Here is a 15,408-nt window from a genome sequence, read left to right as displayed (position 1 = left end):
TTTGGTCCTCTTCGAACTTTACACTCCTTGGCATAGAATTTTCTCCAGATTTACAACAGATGGTGGAAATTAATAATATGAAGAAACTAACAAAGGCAAAACGAATACTGGCAAGCTGGAGTCAAAGACATCTGTCAATAGTTGGTAAAGTAATTGTTGTAAAGACTCTTGTTCTGCCCATATTCATACATCTTTTTTCAGCACTTCCTAACCCATCAGCAAAAGTTGAAGCAGAACTAAATCGCATGTTATTTAAATTTGTATGGGGTGGAAAAGTAGAGAGAATAAAACGTGATATACTAGTTTCCCCAGAAAACGAGGGAGGACTAAATATGATACACATATTTTCATTCATTAGGTATATTAAGATAAGATGGGTTAAAAGATTGCTGGAAAAGGAAGATGGAACGTGGCAGAGCTTAGTCAATACAACTATACTCAGAAATAAAAAGGATATTTGGAATTTAGGGAGAAGGAAATTAGAAGAATTTAGTAAGTTCATTAAAAACAGTTTTTGGAGAGATGTAATTTTGGCAGTATCTAAATGGAAAGAAGAACCGCAAAGTCCTAACGAGTATCTATCCATGAGTATTTTAAATTTTGTCCCCCCTAAAATGATTTATCAATACAAATCCTGGACAGAAGCTGGTTTTGAAATTCTGAACGATCTAGTAGATGACCACGGTAATTTAATACCTTTTGAGATAATAAAACAAAAAACTGGAAGCGATGATTTCTTGAAATACTTCTCCTTAATATCCAGAATTCCTAAAGCATGGAAAGATGCCATAAAAAACCATCTAGTACATAATAATTTTGATAAGCAGGAGGATAAAATAACGAACTTGCGAAAACAAGATTCACTCAAGTATGTTTACAAAGATCTTTTACAGGAAACTAAAAGGCAACACACTGCGAAGCAAGAAGCTTGGATGCAAGTATTTAATAAAAATATAAGTAGTGAGGAGTGGTCTGATATATACAGCCAGGCAAAACGCTGTACCAAGGATACCAAGTTGATCTCTTTTAACTTTAAATTAATCCATAGAATAATCGCTACTAATGATTTTCTTAAAAGAATTAACATATTTGATGACAACAAATGTACTTTCTGTAAGAGTGAAACTGAAAGTATTGAGCATCTCTTTTATGACTGCAGTATTACTTCACAGTTTTGGTACCGTTTTATTGAAGATTTTGCACCTTTTTGCCCAAATATTGTACATCTGTCCAAAAAAGAAACATTTTTAGGAAGTGAACAACTGGACAGTTTGGGTAATTTTCTGCTTATTTTGGCAAAATATTATATTTATACTTGCAGATTCAATATGAAAAATCCTTCTATTTTTGCCTTCAAGCAAATAGTTGCAATGCATAAGAACATTGAAAAATACAATGCTAAGGTAAATAAAAAAGAGGACCAATTTCTTCAAAAATGGACCTCAACAATGAACATTTAACTTGTCTCTGTCTTGATGGTAAACAGGAACAAAATATTGTAATATCACAAAGGCCATGTCACCTAGATTGTGTGCCATATGCATGTGTATATGCGTGTGTGTGTGTGTGTGTGTTTTCTTTTTTACTTTCTCTGTAGATTATATTTATTATCCCTAGATTATCTGATAACCAGAAATGTTTGATTGTAAGGTGACCCTGGGATGGTTCCCCGACCCATTGGTCAACCTATTACGGGGTTAATAAAAAAAAAAAAAAAAAAAAATAATATTATAAATCGTCTACTAGTCATATCGCACATAATCCTTTATTATAAAGAGTCGACTAGTCATATCACACATAATTCTTTATTATAAAGCATATACCAGTCATATCACACATAATCCTGTATTATAAAGCGTCTACTAGTCATATCAAACATAATCCTTTATTATAAAGAGTCGACTAGTCATATCACACATAATCCTTTATTATAAAGAGTCGACTAGTCATATCACACATAATCCTATATTATAAAGTGTGTAACAGTCATATCACACATAATCCAATATTATAGAATGTCTACTAGTCTTATCACACATAATCTTTTGTTATAAAGAGTCGACTAGTAATATCACACATAGTCCTATATTATAAAGCGTGTACCAGTCATATCACACATAATCCTATATTATAAAGCATGTACCAGTCATATCACACATAATCCTATATTATAAAGCATGTAATAGTCATATCACACATAATCCTATATTATAAAGTGTGTAATAGTCATATCACACATAATCCTATATTATAAAGTGTGTACTAGTCATACAATACACTGCTTTTAGTACATAGTATCATATATTTTTAATTAGTAATTGTTGAAAATGCTTTTTGAGGGAGTGAGGAGGGATAGCAACTTCATTTTTCGTACCTACTTCTCCTTCTTTCCAACCTCATCCACCTCCCTTGTCTTCAATCTTCAAATGGAAATGAACTTTAAGACTTAACGACATAGAGTAATTAGTATATCGCATGCTAAAGATAACTACATGTATAAGCATGACATTGTTGTTGCCACTGTGTGGTAATAATTAGGAATGTAACAATACAGCCATATGTATGGGAGATATTGAAAATCTTATGAAGATACAAAATATTGTATTGGCACTTCTTAACTGAGTTTCCTTAGTTTTGAAAATAACTTTCCTTATTTGACTATTATATAAACGGCATAGAATAAAAAGCAGTTTTCAAGACGAGAAACACGGCCTAAACCAACTCCCAAATCGCGATATCCATGATATACTTGTAACCTGAGAACTTATATAATTATATAATTGTATAATACATTATTTCTTGAAATAGGACGCAGTTGTATTGGCAGGTCTAGCATTTTCCTGCCGTATTTGTTGTCTTTTAAATTTTGTCATATTTTGGGATAGTTTAATGAAATCCAATTTGCAATCAAAATGCAAGTAATAATTAGGTGATACTGAATTGTAATGACAGAAGGAAGCCCATTATGTGACTTACATGAAAATAAGCATTATAGGAATATATATCACTGTACATATCATATCAGGCTCTATATATCACGATACATATCATATATCGACATCAGTGGTTACATATGCTTGGTAATGATCATTAATTATCTTGAGGTGTTCACATTTTGAAAGGTGTAGGTATGTATAAAATATCAAAGCATACAAAATAAATGTAATGGTCTTGTTAAACCAGCACATTCCTGTACCCCGATATTTCAAAACGTGTTTGTTGCATGAAAGGTCTTCTTAATTAAGCTACTACCTGCCATAATCTGCCAATTTTGTCAGTATTGTAAAATGTAACATTTTATTTGGATTTTATATTCAACATCAACTTGCTAAAAAATAGAGACATATTTAAATGGGTTATTATTTTCCTAATTAGGTGGCTGATTTAAATACGATTTTACTACAATATTCTCTCTGACTTGCAGTGTTATCTTTATATATGTAATTTTTATAGGAATGGGCTGTCCACACGGGGCGATACAGAGAGGGCGTGGACAAAGCAGATTGGCCCACGTGGAAGACACGTTTTCGTTGTGCTCTGAATCGTCTGCCCAACATCCAGGAGGTCAAGGAAATGAACAGACTGGATGGAAATGACCCATACAAAGTGTACAGATTTGTAAATTCAAGTATGTTACATTTTTCTAATTATATCTAAAGATTGAAATAAAGGTTTAACTTAGTTGAAGGTCACTTGTACTTTTTGTTCTGATGTGACGTCATGCACCATTGTTCTTTGCTTCTTTTACAGAAAATCTTGCTTATTCTAAAAATTAAAGTGTCTGCCATTTTTATACTATTCTCCAAAACCTAAGACAGACAAACCACTCTGGTGGCCTAGTGGTGAGAGCATCTGCCTCGGATGCGGGAGGTCGTGGATTCAATTCCCAGCCGAGTCATACCAAAGAATTACAAAAATGTTACTAACAGCTGCTTCGCTTGGTGCTCAGCAGTAAGAGGTTATTGTTAAGACTGGTCGGCCTGGTGTCAAGATAATGTGACTGGGTGGGACATATTCATGCTACCTGTCTGCGGCATGATGCCCCATTACTATAAACTGTCTTACTGCAAACATCGTAGCAATATGTCTGAAAAGTTGTTAAAGCTACATTAAGAATCCAAATCACACTCAAACAGGTAAAGCTGTGCTTGTTGGTTTATAAATGCTAAATAAAATTTAAATATAATATTTCATAATATAATACCTCTCTTGGGCCTCTTTATGGTTTAAATGGCTCTGTGATTGGATCTAAGGTCTTAACTTGTTAATCTCACAAGGATGATAATAGTCTTTCACTTTTTTCAGCTGAAATCAGCATTAGTAAATACTAGTACTTGAATGTGTGGAGTTGAGAATTGTGAAATCTGAAATATGCAAACAAGTTCACAGAGTACATAAACTGTTATACACATGTACATTAGTTATTGAAATGGTATAATTGATAAATACATATTATATACAAATGCATATAAATTGGAACATGAGCATAATTAAAAACTGGGAGGTGAACAATGAGATAAATACTTGATTGATCAAGCACTGTAATGATAAATCATGTATAATCTTCAAAGCACACAAAGACAAGGCTTGACATAGGATTCCAGTTTGTAGTTTGTCTGCATGAAGGCATAGGAGAACTTACACAATACACCCACCATCTTAGTTGGCATTGGCGTTAACAAATGTATTAATTTATGTTTAAGTTAATTTCTCAAACACATGTAAATATAGTAATTAAACTTTATACAGCCTGAGGACCACACTGCCAAAATAAATTCAGATTGCTGTGACCTACTTTTGCTGCTTTATTAATTTCATACTACTTTATGTTTTGACCAATCTTCATTGTACATATTTTGTTTTTAGGTCAGTTTCTCTGACACTATTGCTTGTGCAGTCATTGAATTTGATATGTACATGCATTTGAGGAGTATTACGCCATGATACCAGAAGAAAGTCAACATAACCTACGTTTTTCACACTTTAGTGACTGAAACCTTTCTTTGGGTCAGTTTAATGGACAGTATTGCATGTACAGCCATGAAACTTTATATGTTTTTGTACATACTGATGGGTAATTTTATTGCCAAACTAAATGAATGGACAGCAACCTACTTTTTCTGTCCAATAATCATATATAATTTATTTGTTTACGTTAGTTTCTCAAACATAATTGTTGCTTGTACAGTTGAGAAATTCAATATGTACATGCAGCCTAAAGTGTACCACAGCCATTCAACATTAGGTAACTGACCTACATTTCTTTGCCTCAGAGACTGTATATATTTAATGTTTAGTTCACCTTCTTGGACAGTGGTGCTTGTACAATCATTAAACTTGATATGTACATTGTATGTGTGGAGTACTATGCCATTATATGAAAGGTAGGTTACTCTGACCTACTTTTCATTGCATAAGTGACTATGTACAGGCCTAATAATTTTTGTCATTCTCTTGTTCTATTGCTATACTTTCTTTGAACATTGATGTATGTCTACTTTTTGCAGATTAGTACTACATCACTATAACAGATATAGGTCACTGTGACATACATCTACAACCCTCTGGCATGTCTTGATTGGTCTTAACTAATAATCATTGTTATTGTTAACAAAAACATAATTTCTCTGCATGTCTTGTTTATAATAATACTGACAACTTTTATTAGCATTGTTTATGGTTAGGGATCCTATTTTGAAGGGGTCATTTCATTATGACCATTATGACAAGTCAGCGACCTACTACACCAATCCCTCGATAACTTGCGCCCGGATAACTCGGGATCCCACATATAACGGGGTGTACGGCATGGCTCCCAATTTAAAAAAAAATTATGATAAGAATTAGTAAATTAAACCTTGATACATCGCTTGTTTTATCATCGAAAATGGTGATTAATGCCCGTAAAGATAGAATCCATATTGTGAAATTTGCAAGTTCTAAATAAGATATCATATATTATGTAAGTTTTTGTAATGATAAATAGTTGTCAATACACTGTAAATAAACAGTCTGGTGAAATGGCGATCAATGAAAACTTCTGGTAAATGCTAACAGGTGACAACAGAGAATGAAATAAACACCAATTAAATGTCTTGCTATGTGAAAGTCACATTCTAATCCTTTAATTCCGTCTCAGTGTAAACATTTTAGTCACAACATATTCTGTTCTATGAAAACATGAAAAAGTCAATCCACCGTCACATCAAAACCCATGAGTACTTTCGTAAGAACCTAATTACATGCTGGCTTTGTTTTGATCAACAACTTGGGGAAGTGTTTGTTGCACTAAACAATCAGTTAAAGGAGACCTGTGTTGTTTATCACTTTGAATATGTCTTTTGTATCAAATCAAGCATGGGAGGTACAACAACAAAAAATCAAAGGCATGCAATTCTGAGCACAAGTTCTTGTGGTCACTACCATTATCAAAATTCATTTTATTTGACCAATCAAAAATGGTTTCACATTTTTATACGGTGGCTGGAGACCCAAAATGTTGACTATGTAAAGATCATACAGTTGAGAAATCTGTGGGATTTTGCTCGGCAGCAGAGAAATCAAGGAGTAACACAAAAAAATTAACTGATTTTTTCAAAATGTGAAGTTATATTTGTCAAGCATGTCACAAAACGGCAAGTACTATCGTGTTCAAATTTACATTGTTTTAAATTTGTAGATCCATTAAATTCATGTTGGTAATGATTAACCCTTGTGATTTTTTTTTCATTTTACTTCTACCACAATCAAATCTATCTATTTATCGTTCGTTCATTTGATTGACAATGATCTTTTGTATTAAAAATACCTGTCTATTTTGAATCAGACACTAAAACTAGAATGTAAATTCCAATTCAACACACAAATTAGTGACATAGTACACAATGTGTGAAGTGGTACACATGTTAAGAGAATGGAAACCGCGTGGAATAATGTTTTCGATGATCGCCTCAATATACTGTAATTTATCCTGAAATTAATGTTGCTCTATGAGGAAAAAATAAACAAAGTACACCGTTATGAAGAGATATTTATTCACAGTTAATCTCAGCACGATTATAAATTGAGTATTCAACACTATAACCTGCCAACCCATCCCCACCCCTTTTTGCCTTTACGTCGATTCCTTTATTGGTTTTGGCTTTTTTTTATAGATCCCTTGATAACTCGTGCCTCACTTATAGTGTGGTCAATGTTTTTGGACCCCGATGTGCGTGAGTTATTGAGGGAGAGGTGTATATAGGTGTGTAAAATCAATGCATTCATAAATTCAATAATTTCTTATATTTGCAATATTGTTGCAAAAGTGGGAATCTATATTTAAAAAAGGAAGGGTTTTATAATAGGCATATTAGATTTTGATTATATTTTCCACTGAAGTTTCTTTTTTTTTTTTTCCAATAGGAGTGGAAGACCCCACTGTAAGTACTGGCCTTATTTTATGTATATATTAACTTAGACATCCGGTCCAACTGTAAACTGCATAGGCCCAGGTCTCTCACCGCATTATGTGCTGGCAGATCTAGGTCTGTGCAGTTTGTTTGGAGTAATCAGTAGAACAAACAACATAGACCCTGATCTGCCAATGCATTTTGTGATGACAGATAAGGGTCTATGTTGTTTGCAGTTGGACATGACTATTATGTGAGTATAGATTATAACAGATTTCACTTATGAAATTAAAAATAATGAGAACAGAATGTAAACATCGTATGTAAGAGATGTAATTATCTTAGTGTGAAAAAATAGTTTCAGGCGTAAAGAGTGATGCAATTTATGAAATTTGTCTGTTTATTAGGATCGTATAAACTTATAATTAATGATTCAAAATGTTAACCATGAGACTGAAAATGTTACTCATTTTCATTAAACCCCATTTGGGGTTGGGAAAAGAGAATATACTCAGTGTTAATTTTAATTAACCCCCTTTGTGGCTGTGAAATGAGAATAGACTCAGTGTTAATTTTCATTAACCTCCTGTGGGCTTGGGGTTTTGGAGTAGACCCAATGTTAATTTTCATTAACCCCTTTGGGTTCAGGGATGGAGAATAGACCCAATGTTAATTTTTATTAACCCCCTTTGGGTTCAGGGATGGAGAATAGACCCAATGTTAATTTTCATTAACCCCCTTTGGGTTCAGGGATGGAGAATAGACCCAATGTTAATTTTTATTAACCCCCTTTGGGTTCAGGGATGGAGAATAGACCCAATGTTAATTTTCATTAACCCCCTTTGGGTTCAGGGATGGAGAATAGACCCAATGTTAATTTTCATTAACCCCCTTTGGGTTCAGGGATGGAGAATAGACCCAGTGTTAATTTTCATTAACCCCCTTTGGGTTCAGGGATGGAGAATAGACCCAATGTTAATTTTCATTAACCCCCTTTGGGTTCAGGGATGGAGAATAGACCCAATGCACTCACATGCATGTAGTAGGAGGCAACTGTTGAAGACTGGAGCTGTGTTGACTGAGTGGTTAGCATGTTAGACTTTTGACCAAAAAGGTTCTTGGTTTAAATCCTACCACAGGTTGGCTACCATAGTGAGACCTTGGGTAAGGAACATTATACCATTTTCCTCATTGCTAAATATCCTTTTATTGCCGTGCTGTCAAATACCAAACCAGATGAAATCATATTTGATCATGTACAGATTCTGCATATGACGAATGAGTTACAGAAGAAACTGGATTGTGTTTTTTCACTATTTCAGGGCTTTGTCCACCAGGTGGAACCAGAGACGATACCTGTAACTATACACAGGGAAATCAAACCTGGTGAGGATGTACTGTCAATACATCTGTTTTAAATTTATAATACATAGATGTAATTGGAATGTTATAGTTAGTTCTAATCCTTTTTATCCTCACAATGTCTTCTGTTCATAGATATTATTTTGCACGGAAAGGGTTACTTTTTTAAAAAGAATTTTGAGCACTGAGAACAAGACATTTTTGAGCACTGAACAAGAGAACTTTGAGCACTGAACAAGAGAACTTTGATCATGGAACAAGAGAACGTTGAGTACTTAACAAGAGAAGTTTAAGCAGTGAATTTTGAATACCAAAAAAGAATTTTGAGCACTGAACAAGAGAACTTTAAGCATGGAACAGGAGAATTTTGAACACCCAAAAAGAATTTTGAGCACTGAGAACAAGACATTTTTGAGCACTGAACAAGAGAACTTTGAGCACTGAACAAGAGAACTTTGATCGTGGAACAAGAGAACGTTGAGTACTTAACAAGAGAAGTTTGAGCAATGAATTTTGAACACCAAAAAAGAATTTTGAGCACTGAACAAGAGAACTTTAAGCATGGAACAGGAGAACTTTGAGCACTGAACAACAGAATTTTCAGAACTGAACACTGTAGTTTTTTAAGCTCTGATATTTGTCACAACATGTATGCACCCAAAATTGAAATGGAATGTATAATGGCTATACAGCCACTATGATCATGGTTTGTATGCAGTAATTTGAGTTCTGCTTTGATACCCTCATGACACATTACAGACATGTATCCCCCATAAAATACAGAACTTTATTGATTTGGAGTCAAGCTATCAAAGATAATACTAATTGTGACTAATCACACCAAGCATCTTTCTGTGCATACTAATTGTGACCAATCACACCAAGCATCTTTCTGTCCATACTAATTGTGACCAATCACACCAAGCATCTTTCTGTGCATACTAATTGTGACCAATCACACCAAGCATCTTTCTGTGCAATAGCATGAGTTCTGCTCCTCATATGTTTACCAAACTTTGTAGTTAAATTTATGCATAATGGTTTCATGCAAATAGTTTGGCTTCATCTGCTCCACTTAGTATTTTTAACAGCTCAGCCAGAAAGAATAAATATGGCAGAAAGCATCCTGACATGAGGGCCTTTCAAGTTTGCATAAATAGCACTGATAGGGGCATCAAATATAGCAGCATTTACTGAAAATAGAAAATCTTTCAACTTTTTCTAAACAAATGACTCTTCAGGTTTTGAACAAAATGGAATACTTTCTGCTAACCAAGGTTAATTGCTCGAGTACTTTTGCATTAGACCATTCTATCAGCTAACCCATTTCTTGTTTGTGTTTTTCATGTCCATAATAAGTAGAGAATAAACAGAGTAAAAACTGATCAGTTCAATTAATTTTCTCTTATTCAGAGCCTTGTGACGTAGTTAGTCAACAAGAAATCCCTCCTGATTTAAACAATATTGACTCTGGAGATTTAATCCATGTTCGGTCCGGGTCCATGCCTGATGACTTCCGCCTCAGCACCAGCATAAGTGATATGGACACGTCAGAAAAGTCCCTGTCGCCAGAGAGTGGTGAGCCAAAGCATTTTCCAGTTTTCTTTTATATTGTTGCAAAATTTAATCATTCAGTACATATGGTAGCTGTGTGCTTGTTTTCATTAGTGTACATTACTCCCTCATTATAGGGCCCTTCATTATAAAATAGTTCCTAATATAAGGCAAGTGTGGTCATGGAGCCATCCATTTCATTAAGTGGTAGTAACATTATATTTATCCTATAGCTTATCATAAGGCAGTATACCCCATAGCTCTTATGGACTGCATTATATTAAGATATATATATATATATATATATATATATATATATATATATATATATATATATATATATATATATATATATATATATAAGAGAGAGAATAATATTGATACATATTCCAAGGAGTTATATTTCTTGCATGATATAGATGTTTATGGTTCTTAAGCAAGATTTATAGTTACCTTTACCTTCCCTCATTGGTTCCATGGATACGAAAAGGCAATAGGACTTCTAAATTTACAGTTACCCTGACTTTGCTTCAATGTCTGATTCCATGGATATGAAAAGGCAATAGGACTTCTAAATTTACAGTTACCCTGACCTTGCATCAGTGCCTGGTTCCATAGATATGAAAAGGCAATAGGACTTCAGATTTTACAGTTACCCAGACCTTGCTTCAATGTCTGGTTCCATGGATATGAAAAGGCAATATGACTTCTAATTTTACAGTTACCCTGACCTTCCCTCAATGTCTGGTTCCATGGATATGAAAAGGCAATAGGACTTCTAATTTTGCATTCATATGACAGCAATCCTGTAAGATTTGTAACTTAAGAACATACATACATCTTAATATTTGTCTGAAAACTTAACCAAGGTACAATTTTAAAATGACACCTCACTTTGCTTTGGGGATAGAAGTAGAATTGTGGAGTGTACATATAAAAAGGCAATCCCAATGTAATCTTCAGTTAAATTGGGACAGCAATCCTCCCCCGACCATAAAAAATGATTTGGAAAGGTTTTCATTGAGAACTTCATCTAGAATTTAAATGATATCCATCTTGTTGCTGAAAGAGGGAGGATTGTATGCAAACTGAAGTGTAAATTCTTACTTATTTTGCATTACTATAGCTGAAAGAGGGAGGATTGTTTGCAAACTGAAGTGTAAATTCTTATTTATTTTGCATTACTATAGCTGAAAGAGGGAGGATTGTATGCAAACTGAAGTGTAAATTCTTACTTATTTTGCATTACTATAGCAGCAATCACTCTGATGGACTTGGGACTTATTGCTATATACCATCTCTCAAAGGGGTTAGGGACTTATTGTCATGCACCATCACTCAAAGGGGCTAAGACTTATTGCCATGTACATTCACTCAAAGGGGATATGGACTTAATGCAATACACCATCATTTAAAGGGACTAGCAGCTTATTGTCATCCAACATTACTCAAAGGGGCAAGGGACTTATTGCCATACACCATTGCTCAAAGGGGCTAGGTGATTCTTGCAAAATAGCATCACTCCATGGGGCTAAGGACTTATTGCCATACAGCATCACTCTAAGGGCTAGGGGCTTATTGTCATACACCATCCCACTAGGGAGCTAGGGGCCATACAGCATCACTCTAAGGGGCTAGGGGCTTATTGTCATACACCATCCCACTAGGGAGCTAGGGGCTTATTGTCATATTGCATCTCTCAAATGAGCTTGGGGTTTATTATCATACAGCATCACTGAAAGGAGCTTGGGGCTTATTGTCTTATGGCATTGCTGAAATGGGCTAGAGGCTTATTGTCATCCACCATCCCTCTTAGAAGCTAGGGGCTTATTATCATATGGCATTACTCAAAGGGGTCAGGGGCTTATTATCATATGGCATCATGCAAAAGGTGCTAGGGGCTTAATCACTGAATTATTATCATATGGTATCACTCAAATGGGCTAGGGGTTATTGTCATATGACATTGCTCAAAGGGGCTTGGGGTTTATTGTCATACACCATCCCGCTAGGAAGCTGGGGGTTTATTATCAATTGGCATCACTCAAAGGGGCTGGGGGCTTATTGTCATACACTATCCCTCTAGGAAGCTTATTGCTTATTATCTTATAGTATCACTCAAAGGGGCTGGAGGCTTATTATGATATGGCATCACTAAAAAGGACTACGTAATTCTTGCCAAACAGCATCACTCAAATGGGCTTGGGGCTTATTGTCATGTGGCATCACTCAAAGGTGCTAGGGGCTTATTGTCATACACTATCCCTCTAGGGAGCTAGGGTCTTATTATCATATGGCATCTCTCAAATCGGCTATAGGCTTATTGTCATATGGCATCACTCAAAGGGGCTTGGGGCTTATTATCATATGGCATCACTCAATAGGGGCTAGAAGCTTCTTGTCATACACCATCCCTATAGGAGCTTGGTTCCTAATGCTGTACAGAAAAAATGGGACCTAAGCTTCTAAACACAGCTGTTATGTGCCACCTTCAGTGTTACATCAGAATGAACGACAATTATATCTTGCTACTTTTATTCACAAAAACTTTTGTCATTTGAATATATAATGAGTGAAATAATAAACAGAAAGCAGGAAATATCAATCATTTTCCAGGACAAATTATTTGGATGTTTAGGTATGGGAGTTCTGTAATTTTAAACTGTTACTTGTGATTATAAAGATTTTCTGGAGAATTTTTGCTTGAAACAAGTGAAGAAAGAATACATTTAATTGAGTGGTTGAAAATACTTAAGTTTTTCACCCACAAAATGAAATATACTCCAATGACATTCACTCATAGCAAAGTAAATTTAATTTTTATTTTCTGCTCAAACGTATTGGCTTGCAAGATATTCTGTGGAACAGATTGAAGTAGATTCAATACCGGATCCTACACGATATCTTCAGTATAATGTTTATGTTCTGTTTTGTGATTATTCGCAAGGAAAATATAAACAATTACATAATTCTCCTTCCCAATTCAAAGTAAAGGAGCACAATAAGAAAATAATAATAATTTGCACCTTGCTGGATTTGAACTCTATTCATCTTTAATGGGAAGTGGCCATATTTACAACAAGGTTACGTAAGCATCTAATAACAACTTTGAATTTTACGGTTATCTTGTTATTGATGTGGCAATGAAATTAATTATCCTAATTCACTCCAGTGAATTATCAGTTATTTTACTTGGAAATTCAGCAATTCATGGCCTACCATAAAATAGCCAGTGTTGCTCTTGTTGTTATTATTTTAGTTATTATTATTATTATTATTATTATTATTATTATTATTATCTTCAGACATTGAGATTCCCTTACCACACCACCAAGAGATGAACAGTATTGAGAGAATTGCAGCAAAATCCTTTTCTGATATTGGGGCAGATATACCCCAAGAACTTTCCACAATTTCGTCTAGTACATCTTTAGCATCCAATGGTAGGACTCATTATATTCAAACATTTTGTGAAAGAAACATGTTATCTGATTGGTCAAATGCCGCATTTTTGCAACAGCAGCAAAACCCCTGTTATAAAATTTGATGCCATTTTGCTATTAGAATACTGATTTTCACTTTAAAGCTACATGGAATGATTTCTTGTACCAAAAATATTGTTTGGAAATTTCTGAAATGATTTTTTTAAATAGATACACAACATAGATGTTAATTTATATTGGAGACAATCTGATCATCTTAATGGAGACTTTACTGTTGTATTTACACATGGCTATTATCTCTACTAATGCAAACACATTTAAAAATATTTGTATCAGTAAACCACAATATATCCAGTATCATAAGTCCTTTTATTATAACACAGTTCCTTTTATAAGACAAGTATACCCATGGATGTAATTTCATTTAAATGGTAGTAAAATTAGATGTATCATGTACTTCATTATAAGTGGTCTCGCTATAAGGCACCTCATTATAACATTATGTTTGCTATAAGGTTAGTGTGGTTGTAATATTATATGCAGCATATACATTATTATGAGGTGGTATACTTTATGACTTCCATGACAGTGTTATAATCAGGGGTTACTGCACAATGTTTCCAAATCCTTAGATACAAATGTAAGTACACCCTCATTATAATGTAGTGCATAGAATCCACTTAAGTATTCCATTACTTATTCCATTACTATAATGCAGTTCATAGGACATATACAAGTACACCCTTACTATAATGCAGTTGATAGGACCATTATAAGTACACCCTCATTATAATGAAGTTCATGGGACCAATACAAATACACCCAATCTATGCCAGTAGCTTCTCGTGGGTCAGTGGTTCTTCCCTGGGTTTTCCAGGGTTCTTCCTGCACCAGTTATACTGGCCGCCATGTATAGCCTATCGTGTGCTGAAAAATGGCGTTAAACCCAAGAACAACAACAACAACACCCAATCTATAATGCAGTTCATAGTACATATACAAGTTCACCCTCACTATAATGCAGTTCATAAGGCAAAAATAAGTACACCCTCACTGTAATGCAGTTCATCATACCAATATAATTACAAAGGCAAATATAATGACACCCTCACTGTAATGCAGTTCATCATACCATTATAATTATACCCTCACTATAATGCAGTTGATAGAACCAATATAAGTATACCCTCAATGCAATGCAGTTATATGACCCATATAAGTTGACTGTCTTGTAAGTGAATTTGTCTTATATTGAGGTATTTAAAACAATATATTACTATTAAATAATGATATACAATTTCTGAAATAGGATCTTCATTGTTGTTAGGCATGTCATGCATGCAATGGCCACACTAGTCAGAATGTTTTAACATGTTAGTTGCATTTGGGAGTGAGCTTTTCATTCCTGCATTGTCTCTATGCTGGGTTATGTTACTACGTTGATGGATGTCATAGCAACACTCCAGGATGGCTAATGTCAGTATTGTATTATTTTGCAGTATGTGCAAAGTAGTCCCTTGCTGCTGCATTTCACAACAAGATATTCCATCAACCAGTTCTAAAATTTAGTTTTGCTGAAATTACTGACATTGCTAATGGCTTACCATTCCCTGAATTACACCCGCATACATATGACAACCATGACAATAGACATTCCT

At 34.5% G+C, this 15,408-nt stretch overlaps 1 protein-coding gene across 5 annotated transcripts in view; it reads left to right on the top strand.

The window, feature by feature from the left end:
- The window catches only part of LOC149780842 (interferon regulatory factor 4-like), a 60,946-nt gene that overhangs the window by 31,810 nt on the left and 13,728 nt on the right, over window positions 1-15,408 (top strand). For all 5 annotated transcript variants that reach the window (XM_089937912.1, XM_089937911.1, XM_089937913.1 and 2 more), the window contains 5 exons: window positions 3,454-3,628; window positions 7,405-7,421; window positions 8,714-8,777; window positions 10,167-10,331; window positions 13,613-13,750. In XM_089937912.1, the coding sequence (XP_089794038.1) occupies window positions 3,454-3,628; window positions 7,405-7,421; window positions 8,714-8,777; window positions 10,167-10,331; window positions 13,613-13,750 (559 nt within the window). The remainder of the gene's footprint in view (window positions 1-3,453; window positions 3,629-7,404; window positions 7,422-8,713; window positions 8,778-10,166; window positions 10,332-13,612; window positions 13,751-15,408) is intronic.

This window comes from Sinohyriopsis cumingii, chromosome 16 (genome assembly GCF_028554795.1).
Source record: "Sinohyriopsis cumingii isolate HCF-2022 chromosome 16, ASM2855479v2, whole genome shotgun sequence".
NCBI lineage: Eukaryota > Metazoa > Mollusca > Bivalvia > Unionida > Unionidae > Sinohyriopsis > Sinohyriopsis cumingii.
The sequence above is the reverse complement of the archived record's forward strand: the minus strand, read 5'-3'. Positions and strand labels throughout refer to the sequence as shown.